The sequence below is a fragment of the Panthera leo genome, chromosome B3, assembly GCF_018350215.1.
Source record: "Panthera leo isolate Ple1 chromosome B3, P.leo_Ple1_pat1.1, whole genome shotgun sequence".
Classification (NCBI taxonomy): domain Eukaryota; kingdom Metazoa; phylum Chordata; class Mammalia; order Carnivora; family Felidae; genus Panthera; species Panthera leo.
Genome location: NC_056684.1, coordinates 45,862,384 through 45,879,292, shown reverse-complemented (window position 1 = coordinate 45,879,292; position 16,909 = coordinate 45,862,384). Strand labels below are relative to the sequence as shown.

Genomic DNA, 16,909 nt, shown 5'->3' with positions numbered 1-16,909 from the left:
ATGTCTCAGAATACAAACTGCTCATGGTATATTCAGCAACCAGATGATCATTCTGGGTGAAAAAGACACTTATATTGGGAAACGGAACAAAGTTTACAGAAACAGACTAGAATTAATTTACAGAGAATCGTGAAAGCCAAGTTAAGAAATGTGGCTTACAATCATTAACTGAGGACTTTAGAAAAATAAGCTGACATGAAAAAGTAAGCATTTAAGGAACAGTCATCTTGTAGCAGTCCATAGGATAGCTTTAATGATAAATGGAAAGGAAGCTGGGAAACCTATTAGGAGGTGAACAATAAATCAGGGTTGTATCAATAGGAAAAACACAAAAGGAATAGATTTACCAATTACAGCAAGCAAGACAAAGTCTAATAGAGAATACTCCAAGATTTTGTATCTATGTACCCCTAAACAACAGAAAGAAAAAAGTACAAGGTCTGAGTCAGTCAGGTCTGGCTCAAATCTATGCTGTGTAACTTTAAATTTTTTTTTTTTTTTTAACGTTCATTCATTTTTGAGAGACAGAGAGAGACAGACTGTGAGTGGGGGAGAGGTAGATAGAGAGGGAGACACAAAATCTGAAGCAGGCTCCAGGCTCTGAGCTGTCAGCACAGAGCCCAACCTGGGGCTCGAACTCACGAACAGCGAGATCATGACCTGAGCTGATGCGACGCTTAACTGACTGAGCCACTCAGGCGCCCCTATGCTGTGTAACTTTAAAGAAATATTTTAACTTCTCTGAGCCTTAGTTTCCTCAGATATAAATAGATATTTACTTTGGGTTTTGAGAAGATTAAAAAAGAAAATGCATATAAAGCATATATGCACCTGGGACACCCCAGGCACTAAACAAATGTGATTTCTGCCTTTCTTCCCTGGCTCCCTGTTCTTTATCCCTTAACAATTCTGTCTGAGAAATGAGCAGTACAGTAGGTGATCTGTCTACAAACTGTCATTTTAGAGTTAATAAAATTGAGTTAATGAGAAATTAAAAGTATTAATGACATAAAACCAGCTACCTTCACTGTTGGCACCAGAAGACAGATCTATTGACCCATAAAATACATAAAAAGTAGTGGGAAATCAAGACTCTTCTTTAAAGATATATCCTCTACTAAATATACAACAGAGGATTGGCTTCAAAATTTAAAAACATTTAAATTTGACTGTTGCCTTAATATAAAAAGGGCAATCCATTTTAAAAGAAAACATTTTTCTAGCATATATACCAAATTCTAGACTAGAATGAGGACCTTTCCATTAGAGAAGGAAAATTAATGATATACATTTCTTCTTCTAACCAGACTAAATGTAAGAAAACTTCAGACACAGCAATAAGTTTACTCACCTTCCATGGGCATGGAAATTTAGACGTAAAAACTGGTCCTCATGTGAAATTGCTCTTTTGGCACGCTGGTGTTTTTGGTGTAATGAATCCACATCATAAGATAATCCTTCATAATGTCTAATGTATTTATTTAAAGGATTTCCATATTGACCTATAAAAAATAAACAGTTTGAATTAGTATCATAATGAAGGTCCATTCTAGTCCTAATACGATTCCATGATTATTCAAATATCTATAAATATGTATGAAACAACTGTCTCACTAATGTTAGTACTTTATTTTCACATACATTTTTCTAAAAATTTATTGTAATGGGAATTTCAACCATACACAAAAGTTTGAAAGTTAGCCACAAGTTTGTCTTTGATGTCTTTTATCAGGTTAGGTTAAGTTTTTTATTAATACTTTATAGATAAAAACTATCAGGGACAGATGCTGACCTATCACCTGCTCTTTCTACACCTAGTAAGTTGATTCCATGGATTTTTTTAGCTTATTAACGTGACAAAGTTGACTGATTTTTTTTTTAATTTTTTTTAATGTTTGTTTATTTATTTATTTATTTATTTATTTATTTATTTTTAATTTTTTTTTCAACGTTTTTTATTTATTTTTGGGACAGAGAGAGACAGAGCATGAACGGGGGAGGGTCAGAGAGAGAGGGAGACACAGAATCGGAAACAGGCTCCAGGCTCCGAGCCATCAGCCCAGAGCCTGACGCGCGGCTCGAACTCACGGACCGCGAGATCGAGACCTGGCTGAAGTCGGACGCTTAACCGACTGCGCCACCCAGGCGCCCCAATGTTTATTTATTTTTGAGGATAGAGTGTGAGTGGGGGAGGGGCAGAGAGAGAGAGGGAGACACAGAATCTGAAGCAGGTTCCAGGCTCTGAGCTCTCTGGACAGAGTCCAATGCAGGGCTCGAACTCAAGAACCGTGAGACCATGACCTGAACCGAAGTCGGACCCTTAGCGGAATGAGCCATTCAGGTGCCCCCCAAATTGACTGATTTTCTAATATTAAACCAACCTGCATTACTGAAATAAACCCCACTTGGTTACAATGTACTATGTTTTACAATATTGTGGGATTTGACTTGCTAATATAACTTTGTTTAGAATCTTTGTTATCTGTGTTCATGAGAGACACTGGTCTGAAGTTTTCTATTTTTTGTACTATCTTAGCCAAGTTTTGATATCAGAGTAAAAGAGGAATTGGAAAATATTACCTCTTTTTCAACTTTGTGGACACACTCATATAGCACTCGTATTTGTACCTCCTTAAATGTTTGGCAGAATTCAGCAGTAAAGCCATCCTGGCCTAGACTTGTCTTTGTGAAAAGGTTATTAACTATAATTTCAATTTCATATATAAAGAGCTATTCACATTATCTACTTCTTAAATGAGCTTTGCAAGAATTTGTCCATTTCACCTAAGCTGTTTAAGTTATGTTAATAAAATTGTCCAAAATTCCCTTATTATGTTTTTACACCTTTTTGAATCTGTAGTGATATTACCTCTCTCATTCCTGATATTGGTAATCTATATCTTGTCTCTTTCATTCCTGATCAGGATAGCTAGAGATTTATTGATTTTATTTATATTTAAAAAAAAAAAACAACTTTTATTTCCTTTGATTTTCCCTAATTATCTTTGTTTTCTATTTATTGATTTTCCCTTTGGTCTTCATTATTTATTTAATGCTTACTTTGAGTTTAACTACTCTTCTTTTTTGTTGCATAAGGTAATGCCACTGATTCAAGACTTTGCTTCTTCTCTAATCCAGATGTTTAGTACTATAAATGTACCCTTAATAACAGCTTTAGCAGCATCCCACAAATTCTGTTATGCTGTTACCATTTTATTCTATTCAGTATACTTTCTAATTTCCATTTTGATCCATGTACTATTTATAAGTCTGTTACTTATTTTCGAATACTAAGGATTTTCTCAATTATCTTTTTGCTATTGACTTCTAATTTACCCCACTACAGCCAGAAAACATGCTTTGTATATCAATACTTTTAAATACATAGTTATTTTATGACCCAGAATATGATATTTACAATATTCCATGTGCACTTGAAAAGAATGTGTTTTCTGCTGTTAATGGTGAGTGTTCCAGAAATGTCAATCTCTGCTCTTCTTGAGTATTCTATAAATTTCAACCAGGTCAAACTGGTTGATGGGATTGTTCAAGTCTTTTATATCCTTACTGATTTTTCTACCTACCTGTTCTATTATCAAGAGAGGGGTACTGAAATCTGTCTATGATTGTGATCTTCTGTTTTTCCCCTGCAACTGTTTGCTTTGTTGATTTTTGAAGCTCTGTTATTACATGCATAAATGTTCATGATTATCATGCCTTTTGGATCAATTCATCCTTTATCATTAACAAATGATCTTCAGGGCGCCTGGGTGGCTCAGTCGGTTAAGTGTCCGACTTCGGCTCAGATCATATCTCATGGTTTGTGAGTTTGAACCCTGCATCCGGCTCTATGCTGACAGCTCAGAGCCTGGAGTCTGTTTCAAATTCTGTGTCTCCCTCTCTCTCTGCCCCTCCCCCTGCTCATGCTCTGTCTCTCTGTCTCTCTCAAAAACAAATAAACATTAAAAATTAAAAACAAAAACAAAAACAAATGATCTTCTTTATTCTTTGTAATAGTCTATGTCCTAAAATCCACTTTGATATTAAAATGGCCACTATCTTTTTTTTTTTTTTGGACTAGCATAGTGTATCTTTTTCCATCCTTTACTTTTAACCTATCTGTATCTTGATATTTAAAGTGAAGTTGTCATAAGCAGCATATAATTGGGTCTTGCTTTTTTTTCTTTAAATGATCTCTATGCCCAACATAGGGCTTGAACTCACAACCCTGAAACCAAGAGTTACATGTTCTACCAACTGAGCTGGCCAGGCGCCCCTTGGGTCTTGCTTTTTATCCAATCTGATAATCTCTGCCTTTTAATTAGGATGTCTAGATCATTTACATTTAAAGTAGTTACTAATGGGGCACCTGGGTGGCTCAACTGGTTAAGCACTGACTTCAGCTCAGGTCATGATCTCACCGTTCTTGAGTTCAAGGCCCATGTCAGGCTCTGTGCTGACAGCTCAGAAACAGAAGCCTGCTTCTGATTCTGTGCCTCCCTCTCTGCCCCTTTCCCACTTGTACTCTGTACCTCTCTCTCAAATATAAATAAAAACATTAATTTTTTTAAAAATAAAAGTTACTAATATGGGTAGATCTAAGTCTATCAATGTTATTTCTATTTGACTCATCTGCACTTTGTTCCTTTTTCTTTCTTTTGTACTATTTTTTATGATTTCATTATTATCTCTTCATTGGCTTATTAGCAAAACTCTTTGGCTATTTCAGTAGTTGCTTTAAGGTTTATAGTACACCTCATTAACTTATCCCTGCCTACCTTCAAGTGATATTATAACATGTCAGGTGTAAGAACCTAACATTTATATACTTCCATTTCTCTCCTTCTGGCCTTTAGGTTACTGCTATTGTATATTTTACTTACATATATATTATAAACCCCACAATATATTGTTGTTGTTTGGGTTGAAATAATTATTTTATTAAATTTTTGGAAACAGTGAGAGACAGAGTGCTAGCAGGGGAAGGGGAGAAAAAGAGGAAGACACAAAATATGAAGCAGGCTCCAGGCTCCAAGCTGTCAGCACAGAGTCCAACAGGGAGCTCAAACCCATCAACCATGAGATCATGACCTGAGCCAAAGTCAGATGCTTAAATGACTGTGCCATTCAGGTGTCCTGAAATAATTACCTTTTAAGGAGGTTTAAATAACAAGAAAAAAAATCTCCTTTAATCATCATTTTCAGGGTTCTTTATTCCTTTATGTGAATCCATATTTCCATCTAGTATCATTTTCCTTCTGGATGACTTCCTCTAATATTTATTCTGCTGGTGAAAAACTCTTCCAGCTTTTCTATGTCTGAAGTCTTTATTTTGTCTTCATTTTTGAAAGATATTTCCATGAAGCATAGAATTATAGGCTGACAGGTTCATATATTTTTCTTTAAATACTTTTAAGATGTTGCTCCACCATCTTTTCAATTGTATTCCTTCTGACAAGAAATCTGTCATCCTCATCTTCGCCTCTGAATATAATGTGTCTTTACCCTCTCTAGTTTTTTAAGATTTTCCTCTTTACCACTGGCTTTGAATAATTTGATTACTATGTGGTGTGGTTTCTCCATATTTCTTGAGCTTTGTAACAGTGAACTTCTTGGATCTGTGGCTGGACACTTTTTCAACCATTATTTCTTCCAGTTTTGTTGTTGTTGTGTTGTTGTTGAACTCTCTCCATCCTTCTCCAGAAGGATTCCAATTACAAGTATATCAGGTCATTCAAACCCTTCCCACAGTCCACTAGTGGTTTTTCATATTCATTAAAAATTCTTTTATCTCTTTTTATTTTGAATTGTTTCTACTGCTATGTCTTCTAGTTCACTAATATTCTGCAATATCTAATCTGCTGTTAATGTCATCCAGTGTACTTCCCATTGAAAACAGTATACTTTTCATCTCTATAAGTTAGATTTGTGTTTAATATTTTCTATGTCTCTACTTACATGAAATACAGTAATAACTCTTTTAATGCTCTTGTCTGTTAATTCTAATACCTGTGTCACTTCCAGGTTGGTTCCAATTGGTTGCTTATTCTTCTCACTATGGATTATTGTTTTCTTGCTTCAATGTATGCCTTATAATCTTTCACTAAATGGATCCCAGACATTACAAATTTCACTTTATTGGGTGGTAAGCAATTTTTGTATTTTTATAGATATTCTCAGGCTTTGTTGTAAGAGAAAGTACAGTTACTTGGAAACAGTTTGATCCTTTTGGGCCTTGCATTTTAATTTGTTAGGTGGTTCTGGAGCAGTGCTCACTGTAGGGCTAATTATTCCCAACTAGTGAACGAAGACTTTTCTGAGTAGTCTACCCCATTGCTCCACAAATTAAGAGTTTTCCCAGTCTGGCCAGTGAGAACAGGCACTATTTCCTGTCTTATGTGAACACAAGGCACTGTTTCTTTCCCTGGACTCAGACAGTTTCTTCACATGTATGCACTGATCAATACTCTGCCAAACACTAGGAGAACCCTTCGCAAATCTCAGGGATTCTCTCTCTATGCAGTGCTCTTCACTCTGATATTCTGTCTGTGAATTCTAGTTACTTTGGTCCTGCTTGAGTCTCAGTTTCATCTTCTCAACTCAGAGAGTTAGCTGGCTTCCACCTAGGTTTCCTCTCATATCACTGCAGATGGAAATTTTCTCAAGATAGAAAGTTGCAACAACCATACGTCTTGACTCATTTATTTCCCCTCTCTCAGGGATCACTGTCATTTACCATCTGGTGACCAGTCTTAAAAACTGTGGTTTCTCTGCTTTTTGTTTTTTTTTTTCCCTTGGTTTCCTTAGATTTTTCCAGGCAGGGGGATAAATCTGGTCCTGGTTTCTCCATCTTCACCATGAGTGAATCCTTAACAAACCAAAATTTCTTCCTAAAGAAAACTGCCCTCTTTTATAAAATAAAACACCAAGTATGTTTTCAAAAAGAAACTATAATGGTTTCTCTAATGTAATGCATGAAGCCTAAGTGTCCATCACTGAATTTTCTGTACATACAAGTTTGTGACTGGTCATTGTACAGTTAAGGACACAAATTCTTATGTCAAATGATCTGGGTTTAAATGCTGGAGAATGGTTGCAAAACAAGGTAAATATATTTAATACTACTGAACTGTATACTTAGAAATGGTTAAGGTAGTAAATTTTATGGTAAGCATTTTTTTACTAGAATAAAAAAACTATTTGGTTTAAATCCCATTACCTTTATTTATTAGCTTGTTTCCCTGAGCAAATGCAAGACTCAGCTTCAGTGCCCCATCCTTAAAACCAGAGAGAAGTAGGTGTGCCTGGGTGACTCAGTCGGTTAAGCATCCAACTTGGCTCAGTTAATGATCTTGCAGTTTGTGAGTTCGAGCCCCACGTCAGGCTCTGTGTTGACAGCTCAGAGCCTGGAGCCTGCTTCGGATTCTGTGTCTCCCTCTCTCTCTGCCTGTCACCTGCTCATGCTCTGTCTCTCAAAAATAAATAAACGTTAAAAAAGAATGTTTTTTTTTTTTTTTAACTGGAAAGAAGTAGAATACCTCTCTCTCAAGGCTGTTTGGATTATGATTTAAGCCATGGGTGGCAATTAGGAAAGTGCCTACAATACACTAGGCACAGTAAATAATTCTCCTCCTCCTCCTCCTCCTTCTTTTTCTTCTTGTTCTTCTTCATCATCATCATCACCATCATCTCCTCCATCTCTTCCTCTACTTCCTCCTCCCACACTTGCCTTTGAGACCTACATACACTAATTGAGGCCATACTGAGGAATAAACACAGAACTGGATTTGCATCCTGACACTTCCTAGCAATGACTGCATGAGCTGGGTAATTTTTTAACTTTTTAAAAATCTTAGGTTTTTTATCTGTAAAATAGAGATAAGGGCTACCTTAAATGCATGTAAACTGCTTAGCACAAAGGCTGGCATTAAAGGATCATTTAATTTAAACTATTATTGAATCACTTCACTGTACTATTGAATGCACTGTTCTCAAGAGAAATGACAAGAATGGAATCCAAAACTAGAATCCAAAACTATCTTTGCAACTAACAAAGAAAACACAGTGAAGCTAGGGTATAAGAGATGATAAAGCCTACTAGTATGAAATGTTTAAAAATCAAGACTAAATAATGGAATCAAACATTATATTAAACATTTACCATATCCTTTAAAAAAAATTTTAAGTTTATACTTAGGTTTAAAAAAATACCCCACACAAGAGAAAATATCAAGAAGAAATCAAGAATGAGAAAGTTGTAGTATGAGAACTTTTGGGTGGTTTCTTTCATTTTGAAAATCAAATGTAGGATTTCCACTGGATTACTGAATTGTATTTAAGTGGACTGAATAACCACAGCACAAACTTGGCTTTGCAAAGTTACTGCTTCCACTCCTTTTTCAGCACCAAAAAAGTCAACTTTTTAAGTCACAGTTCAGATAAAGTGTTCTGCCATTTCTGATAACTTAAAACAATAACCATGGCTATTTCAGTGACATGTGATTAAAGCTCATTTATTTGCATGGATGGAACACTCCTGAGTTATTAAACAGTCATCTTTTCTCTGTCCCACACACAAAGGAATTTTCTAAGGCAAGATAATGTTTACTTTCATTGGCAAAGGATCGGACTAATGATTTTTCTGGATCTTTAAAACGGAGATAAAACACAATTCACAGATTTTAATGGGTCAAATTAAAAAATGCTACCCAGGAAGGGCGCCTGGGTGGCTCAGTAGGTTGAGCGTCTGACTTTAGCTCAGGACATAATCTCACAGTTCATGGGTTTAGGCCCTGCATTGGGCTCTGAGCTGACAGCTCAGAGTCTGGAGGCTGCTTCAGAGTCTGTGTCTCCCTCTCTCTCTGCCCTTCCTCCCCTGCTCATGCTTGCTCTCTCTCTCTCTCTCTCAAAAATAAATAAAAACATTATTTAAAAAAATGCTATCCAGGAACACATGGTTACCAAGTCCATCTTCTTATCATCTTCTACACAAGACCCATGTTTTTGGGTTAGCTATGCCTAAACACCAGTATTTATGATATAATCCCAGTAATAAAAAAAGAAAAAAAAAACACTGAAGATAATGTATTGAAACGGAATTATGTAATTTATCTCCCCCCAATACTTAATAAAACAAAGGGGGATCTGTTGGGGGGAAAAAGCTTATAAAAAACAACACACCCTCCCATATTAAAAAAAAAATTCTTGGGGCACCTGGGTGCCTCAGTTGGTTAAGTGTCTGACTCTCAATTTCAGCTTATGTCATGATCTCTCAGTCCTGACATGGATGGCTCTGCACTGGGTGTAGAGCCTGCTTGAGATTCTCTCTCCCTCAGGGCACCTGGATAGCTCAATTGGTTAAGTGTCAGACTTCTGCTCAGGTCATGATCTCACAGTGCCGTGAGTTTGCTGGAGCCCCACATCCGGGCTTTGGACTGTCAGCATAGAGCCTGCTTTGGATCCTCTGTCTCCCTCCCTCTCCGTACCTCCCCTGCTCCTGCTCTCAATGTCTCTCAAAAGTAAATAAACATTAAAAACAAATTCTCTCTCCCTCTCCCTCAGCCACTCCCCTACTCACTAATCACTCTCTCAAAAAAAAGTTAAAAACAAATTCCTCAAGAACTGAAACCAAGTAAGAAAAGAATATAACCAGTGTATGCTGAAGTGACCTAATACAGGCTCGTAAGCACCTGATCTCTTCCCAAATCTGTAACCAATGACATTATGTTGGTAGCTTGAAATTAGCCATGGGGGGGGGGGGGGTGGATATTTACAGCACTGAAATTAGAAAAGGCTACCAAACAGAGGATTTTTTTATTGTTGTATTCAAGAGACCCAGGGCACTAATACAACACTGAGAATAATCTAATGGCATAATCTCTCAAACAGGCAGCCAAGGAAACAATATTCTAATGAGAAAGTGGAAAAGCATAATACAGAACTGGATTTGCATTTTGACACTTCCTAGCAATGACTCCTAGGATTCCTGATGCTGTCTGTCCCTAACACTCAGAAGTCATACAATTCACTTTTTTTTTAATTCCAAAAGAGAACAGAGCCTTGGAATTCTCAAAGAGGTTGTATATAATCATGACCCCATGACTGGAGAAAAGCGGGTAAAACACAAATAATCAGCCCTTCTAACTACGGCTCAGAGACAAGTTATCCACATTTTATCACAGCAAAAAGAACAACAGGACAGAGAAAAGCCACACAACCATAAATATCACATTGTCCAAATATACTAGAGCAAAAACAATGAAAGAAACAAAACAAAAAAAAGTGCAAAATAGTAAATAATCCAATTAAGAAGTAAACAAAAAACATTTGGAAACAATCCTGGACAAACTAGAATCAGTCCTGGATAATATTTAGAAGATCTTGTTAGTTCTCTTCAGTACAACAACATTGTGGTTATATAGCAGAATATTTTGAATTTTTGGAGATATATTTTAAAGTACTTAGGGGTAAAGTGACATGCATAATTTTCACTGTAGTCTACGCAGGAAAAAAGGAAAAGGACTCAAATTATTAAACCAGTTTCCACTTCTGGCTATAATGGAGAAAAAGGGACTGAATTTAACCTACCCTCACCGTAAACAATTAGAAAACTAAACAAAACACATAAGAAGATAAGCAAAATGAGATGAGATCTACAACTGGCCCAACTTACTAACTACAAGCAGTGTCCAGGCCAATGTGTGGGGTGGAAGAACACAAACAGCCTGGTGTTCTCACTCAACTGAGGGGCCAAATAACTGAGTTCAGTGAGGCCAGGCATTCAGAATCTGTGGGTTAGAGGGTCAAGGGAAAGTTGAATAGAGAGAGCTGAGACCTTGTCCCTTTAAGTGTCTGGTTGAGTACTAATATGAACACGTGAGAGAATAAACTATGCCAGCCCAGAAAAATGAACCACACACAAAAGAAGTAAGAACAATCTTCAAAGCCAGTAAAGGGCTGAGAAGTGTTCATATTTCCACTATCCAGGGAAAAAAGACCTGCAATATATGGAGCATAGGTATAGCCCTCAAAAAACATCACCTTTTCATGGGGTAAAATTACCCATACACTAAAGGTGTTATGGACCTTACCCTAGCAAAGATTAAAGGCAATATTTCAAAGGATTAAACTGATTCCAAATAGTTGAACTATACACCAAAAAAATCAGACAGTATCTAAAGGAGAGACAAAATCTAAGTCACAAAAAAAAGTAAAAATCAGAATGATTTCAAAAACTACCATGCATGTAAAAAAAATCAGGAAACTATAAATATATTTTTCTGCATAACTGGGAAAAAATCAGACAATAGAGACAGAAATTACAGAGATGATGGAATTAGCATACAAAGAGGTTAAAACAGCTATTATAAATATGTTCTATATGTAAAAAGCATACAAGGAAACAAACATGAAGGGGGGGTTGAAAAGGTAAAAGATTTAACTATAAATCTACAGAACCAAGAAACTCAACAAATCTTAAGCAGAATTAAATATAAAAGAAAACCACACAGAGGCAAATCATAAGCAAATGGCTGAAAACTAGGGATAAAAAAACCCAAAGGAGCTAGAAAAAAAGACATTATATACAGAGGAACAAAAGTATAAATGACAGCATAATTCTACATAAGTCAGAAGATAATGCAGCAACATGTTTATAGTACTATAAGAACAAAAAACTTCTCAACCTAAGATTCTATATCCAGTGAAAATATCTCTCACAAATGAAGGTGAAGTGACATGACCACTTTTTCAGACATCAAACCTGCTAAATTATCACTAGTATACCTGCATTACAAGAAATGTTAAAGGAAGTTTTTCAGGCAGAAGGAATGATACCAGATGTAAATCTGTACTGACACAAAGAATAGTGCCAGAAATAATGAATATATGAGAAAATAAAAATAATTATTTTCTCCTTTTTTAATCTCTTTAAAAGTTAAACGACTAATATGGAACTGCATATGAAGCAAAACTGTTGCTAAAAAGTCCGTTATGTTGGTCAGGTCCTATTTTTCATGCAGCAATAGTAATTATGATGATTTGATTCAACTAGAAAGTGTCTTTGAATATTAACTGAAAAACATAGAACACAATATGATGCGTCATTACTACATATTGTTAACCATGTGTGTAGGTCATAATGATGAATTAAAGATTGTTACATAAAAAAAAAAGTTAAATGACTATGAAAAAAAACCCACAATGTGGCATTTATGCCATAGATGCATATGCTGTGGCATTTATGATATAGAATTAAATGCTGTGGCATTTATGATATAGAATTAAAATAGATGATAATAGCCCAATGGAGAAGAGAAATGGAAGCGTGTATTATGTAAAGGTATATAATGATAAGTTATTGATATACATTGCACACCTTAGGAATAACTTCTAAAAAAAAAAATAGCTAACAGGCTTAACACATAAGCCAACAAAGATAAATGGAATCTTTTTAAAATAAATTAGTCCCAAAAAACTGCAGGAAAAGAAGGGGGTAAAAAACTAACAGAAAACAAATAGTATGGGGTGCCTGGATGGTTCAGTCAGTTAAACATTTGACTCTTGATCTCACAGGGTCGTGAGTTCAAGCCACACATTGGGCTCCATTGCTGAGTGTGGAGCATATTTAATTAAAAAAGAAAGAAAAGAAAACAGAAAACAAATATTATAATAGTAGTTTTAAACTCAACCGTATCAATAAATACATTAAATGTAAATGATCTAAACCAATAAGTAAACATGAGACAGTCATTTTCTTTCTTTTTTTTTTTTTTAATTTTTTTTTTTAACGTTTATTTATTTTTGAGACAGAGAGAGACAGAGCATGAACGGGGGAGGGGCAGAGAGAGAGGGAGACACAGAATCGGAAGCAGGCTCCAGGCTCTGAGCCATCAGCCCAGAGCCCGACACGGGGCTCGAACTCACGGACCGTGAGATCGTGACCTGAGCCAAAGTCAGACGCTTAACCGACTGAGCCACCCAGGCGCCCCGAGACAGTCATTTTCTTATTTTTACAAAAAAAGAAAATATAACTACAGGCTGTACAAAGACATTTTAACACAAAAATAAAGATGAGTTAAAGTAAAAAGAATGGGAAAAGTTATATCATCCAAACAATACAAAGAAAGCTGAAATGGCTATGGTATTATCAAAGTAAACTTCAAAACAAAAAACTTATGAGTAAAGAAAGATGTTTCCCAATTCATCAAAAGGACATAACTATCTTAAATGTGTATCACATAACAGAGCTTCAAAGCACATGAAGAAAAAGTTGACAGAACTGAAAGAAGTTGTAATTATTAATTATAATTATAGTTGGAAATCATTAACAGTCCACACTGAACTAGGAGACAAAAAAAAATAAAAATACAAAAAACTTGACCACTATCAAACAATTTGATCCAATCATTCCACCAAACAACATTACACCAAACAACATTCCACCAAAACATTCCACCAAACAACAATACATTATTTTCAAGGACACATGGAATATTCACCAAGACAGACCTTAATTCTGAGCTATAAACCATGTTTCCATAAATTTTTAAAGGCTGAACTCATACAGTATGTTTTCTGACTATACTGCAAGTAAATCAGTAACAGATGTGTGGCCAAAACCCAAAATATTAGAAACTTAACACACATTTAATTAGCCCATTGGTCAAAGAAGACATCAAAAGGGATATCAGAAAGTATTCTGGGGGTGCCTGGGTGGCTCAGTCAGTTAAGCGCCCAACTTCAGCTCTGGTCATGATCTCACGGTTCGTGAGTTCGAGCCCCATGTCAGGCTCTGTGCTGACAGCTTGGAGACTGGATCCTGCTTTGGATTCTGTTTCCCTCTCTTTGTTCCTCCTCCACTCATGCTCTCTCTTTCTCTCTCAAAAATAAAGATTAAAAAAAATTTTTTTTTAAGTATTCTGAATTGACTGCAAAGAGCTCAAGGGAATTTTATAGGCTGATGTAAATGTTCTATGTTATGGAAGTGGTTATACAGCTATGTACATTTCTCAAAATTAACTGTTGAATTTTATTGTATGGAAATTAAACCTCAATAAAGCTACTTAAAATTTTTTTAAGAAAAATGTTTAATCAAACTGGTAGGTATATGGGTATTTGGTCTTTCTTTTACCTTTCCCTAAGTCATAAAATTTTCCAAAAAAAAAAAAAATCCAGGGGCATCTGGGTGGTTCAGTTGGTTGAGCGTCCGACTTCGGCTCAGGTTGTGATCTTGCAGTTCCTGAGCTTGAGACCCACATCGGACTTGCTACTGTCAGTGCAGAGCCTGCTTTGGATCCTCTACCCCTCTCTCACATTGCCCTTCCCCTGCTTGTGCTCTCCCAAAAATAAAACATTAAAAAAAATTTTTTTTTAAGTCCAGAATCAAAAACAAAGACAACTCAAATATTACAACTTGTCATCTTTAAGGAAAATTAATGAAATCAACATTCTACTCGCCTCCAAGAAACTACTAAGCAACCTGCAATGCCTCATTATTCATAATTAACTACATTTTTGTTAATAAATAATTAATAATTAATTGTTAATAATAAGTAATAATTAATCATTATTCATAATTGACTACATTTTTGTTAATAAGACATAAGTAGTAAAAAATGGGGGAAACAAAAAGATTAAATGACAACCAGTGATCACAGGTACCAAAAGAACACTGGGGGAAACCAAACATCAAGGGAAAATATCAGTTAAGAAAGTAAGAACATACACCATTTTCAAGAACTTCTTAGCAGTACTGAAGTTCCAAACTCAACACTTAAGCTAAAAAGCTAAAAGAAAATCCGGGAGCCTACTACTCACCACGTGTTCAAATAAGGCCATTCATTAACTATTACCAGAGAGACTGGAAATTTGTGTTTGTAGATGTTGAGTCTTGACACACACAGAATCTTGCTATTCAAATTGTGTTTCAGGGACTGACTGCATAGATGTCTCCTGGGGAATTGTTAGCAATGCAAAATCTTGGGCTCCCCTTTGGAATTTCCCAAGCAACTCAGGCTCTACCCAGCCCTACGTGGTTCCCAGTGATCTGTACGCATTTTCAAGTTTCAGAAGCTCGGCAACTTTTCTGTATACACACAAATTCCCTCGACTTCTACCAGCTGCTGCATATTTCTTTTTCTACATGCTTGTTTCAATCTAAGTGTTTAATAGTATATTAATAGGGCTAGTTTGCCACAGGTGCTATCATTTAAGCAAGAAATGCCTTGCCCTGATGTCACAGGTAATATACTGATTAGAAGAAGTTCCCAAATAATACAAAACAGATGTAAGCAAATTAACTCAAAAGCCAATTCCAGCCAACCACTTGTTTCTGCAATACAGCTATATGCTCATTCTTTTATGTATTTTCTCTCACAGCTTTCATACTATAACAGCAGAGTTGAATAGGCAGAGTATTACAAAACAGGAATCAAATCTGTACAGTCACTTTAGCACTTAGTTTCATTAGTACTGACTCATTATAAACCCTCTTTTTTTCCCTCTCTACAAGAGGAATTCTAATAAGAGATCCATGTACCTCTGTAGGGTAGGGGATTCATGAGCCCCTGGGCATGCAAAAGTCTAAGAATATTATTTTGTCCCTCTCTCCTTTTAGCTGGCACTTTGTTGATTCTGCTTTTCTTATTTAAATCTTTTATTCCTCTCTTTATAATTCTATCTTTTTTTAAACTACACTTTTTTTAACTACACTAACTAGAACTACCAAACCATGCTGAATAACAGTGAGAGCATTTTTACTTTGCTCCTGGTTTTAACAAGAGTATCTTCAGTTTTTATCATATAATATGTTCATAAACGAAGCTAAGGTTGTTTCTTCCCATTCCTATTTTAGAAATCTAGTATTTTTAAAATTCACACGCAAAGTGTGGCTAAAAGACATTTGTTTTTTAAAAAAGCTTCACATTTCACATCTTTAAACAGAAAAGTTAAAAATCTAAAACTGCATATGCCTATTTTATTTTTTAAATGTATTCTAATTGATTTAAATGTGCACTGATAGCTCACCACATACAAAAAATAACTTGACTAGATAAACTTAAGTATTTAATTAAATAATGTTTAAAATCAGATCTAATAACTAAAACTTATTGAGCACTTACAATCTGCCAGGCCCTGTAGTGTTCTACATTATTTTTCATTTAACCCGACCAAAAGACCTAAAAGTAAGAACTATTAGCCCACTTGAAAGAAAACTGAGATTTGAGAAATATGTAATAAGACCAGAGTCACACAGCAAACGGGAGGCAGTGCCAAGAAGATAATTTTGGTTTCAAGGACTTCATAATTTTCTACAATTCCATTACCCTCATCATAAACAAGGCAAGCCACCATTCACATTTCTGATGGGACTATAAAAACTGAAGAGAGGGGCGCCTGGGTGGCTCAGTCGGTTGAGCGTGTGACTTCGGCCCAGGTCATGATCTTGCAGTTCACAAGCCTCCAATTTCGGACCAGGTCATGATCTCACAGTTCATGAGTTCAAGCCCTGCATCAGGCTCTGTGGTGAGACCTCAGAGCCTGGAGCCTGCTTTGGATTCTGTGTCTCCCTCTCTCTCTGCCCCTCCCCGCACTCGCTAGCATTTTCTCTCCCTCTCTCTCAAAAGTAAACATTAAAAAAATAATAATAATACTGAAGAAAGAGGGGTGCCTCGCTGGCTCAGCTGGTAGAGCATGCGACTCTTGATCTCAGGGTTGTGGGTTGGAGCCCCACACTGGGTGCAGAGATTACCTAAAAATAAAATCTTAAAAAAAAAAGAGAGAGAAGAAAAGTATCAAATTACAGCACATGGCAGGGACCTTTTAAAACCTAAACTGACATCTACCTCTAAGATGTGGAAAAACATGTAATAAAATACCAAATAAGAACATACCTTTTAAACACCCAGAA

At 36.0% G+C, this 16,909-nt stretch overlaps 1 protein-coding gene across 2 annotated transcripts in view; it reads right to left on the bottom strand.

The window, feature by feature from the left end:
• Positions 1 to 16,909, bottom strand: part of ADAM10 (ADAM metallopeptidase domain 10) — a 135,638-nt gene that overhangs the window by 100,364 nt on the left and 18,365 nt on the right. Inside the window, exons 1-2 of one of the 2 annotated variants that reach the window (XM_042941898.1) lie at positions 7,220 to 7,275; positions 1,352 to 1,502 (exon numbers count right to left, since the gene is read on the bottom strand). Coding sequence is in view for 1 of the 2 variants with exons in the window: in XM_042941897.1 (XP_042797831.1) it covers positions 1,352 to 1,502 (151 nt within the window). In the remaining variant the exon portion in view is untranslated. Of the gene's footprint in view, positions 1 to 1,351; positions 1,503 to 7,219; positions 7,276 to 16,909 lie in introns of those variants that run through there. The other variant, XM_042941897.1, reaches the window with a different exon arrangement.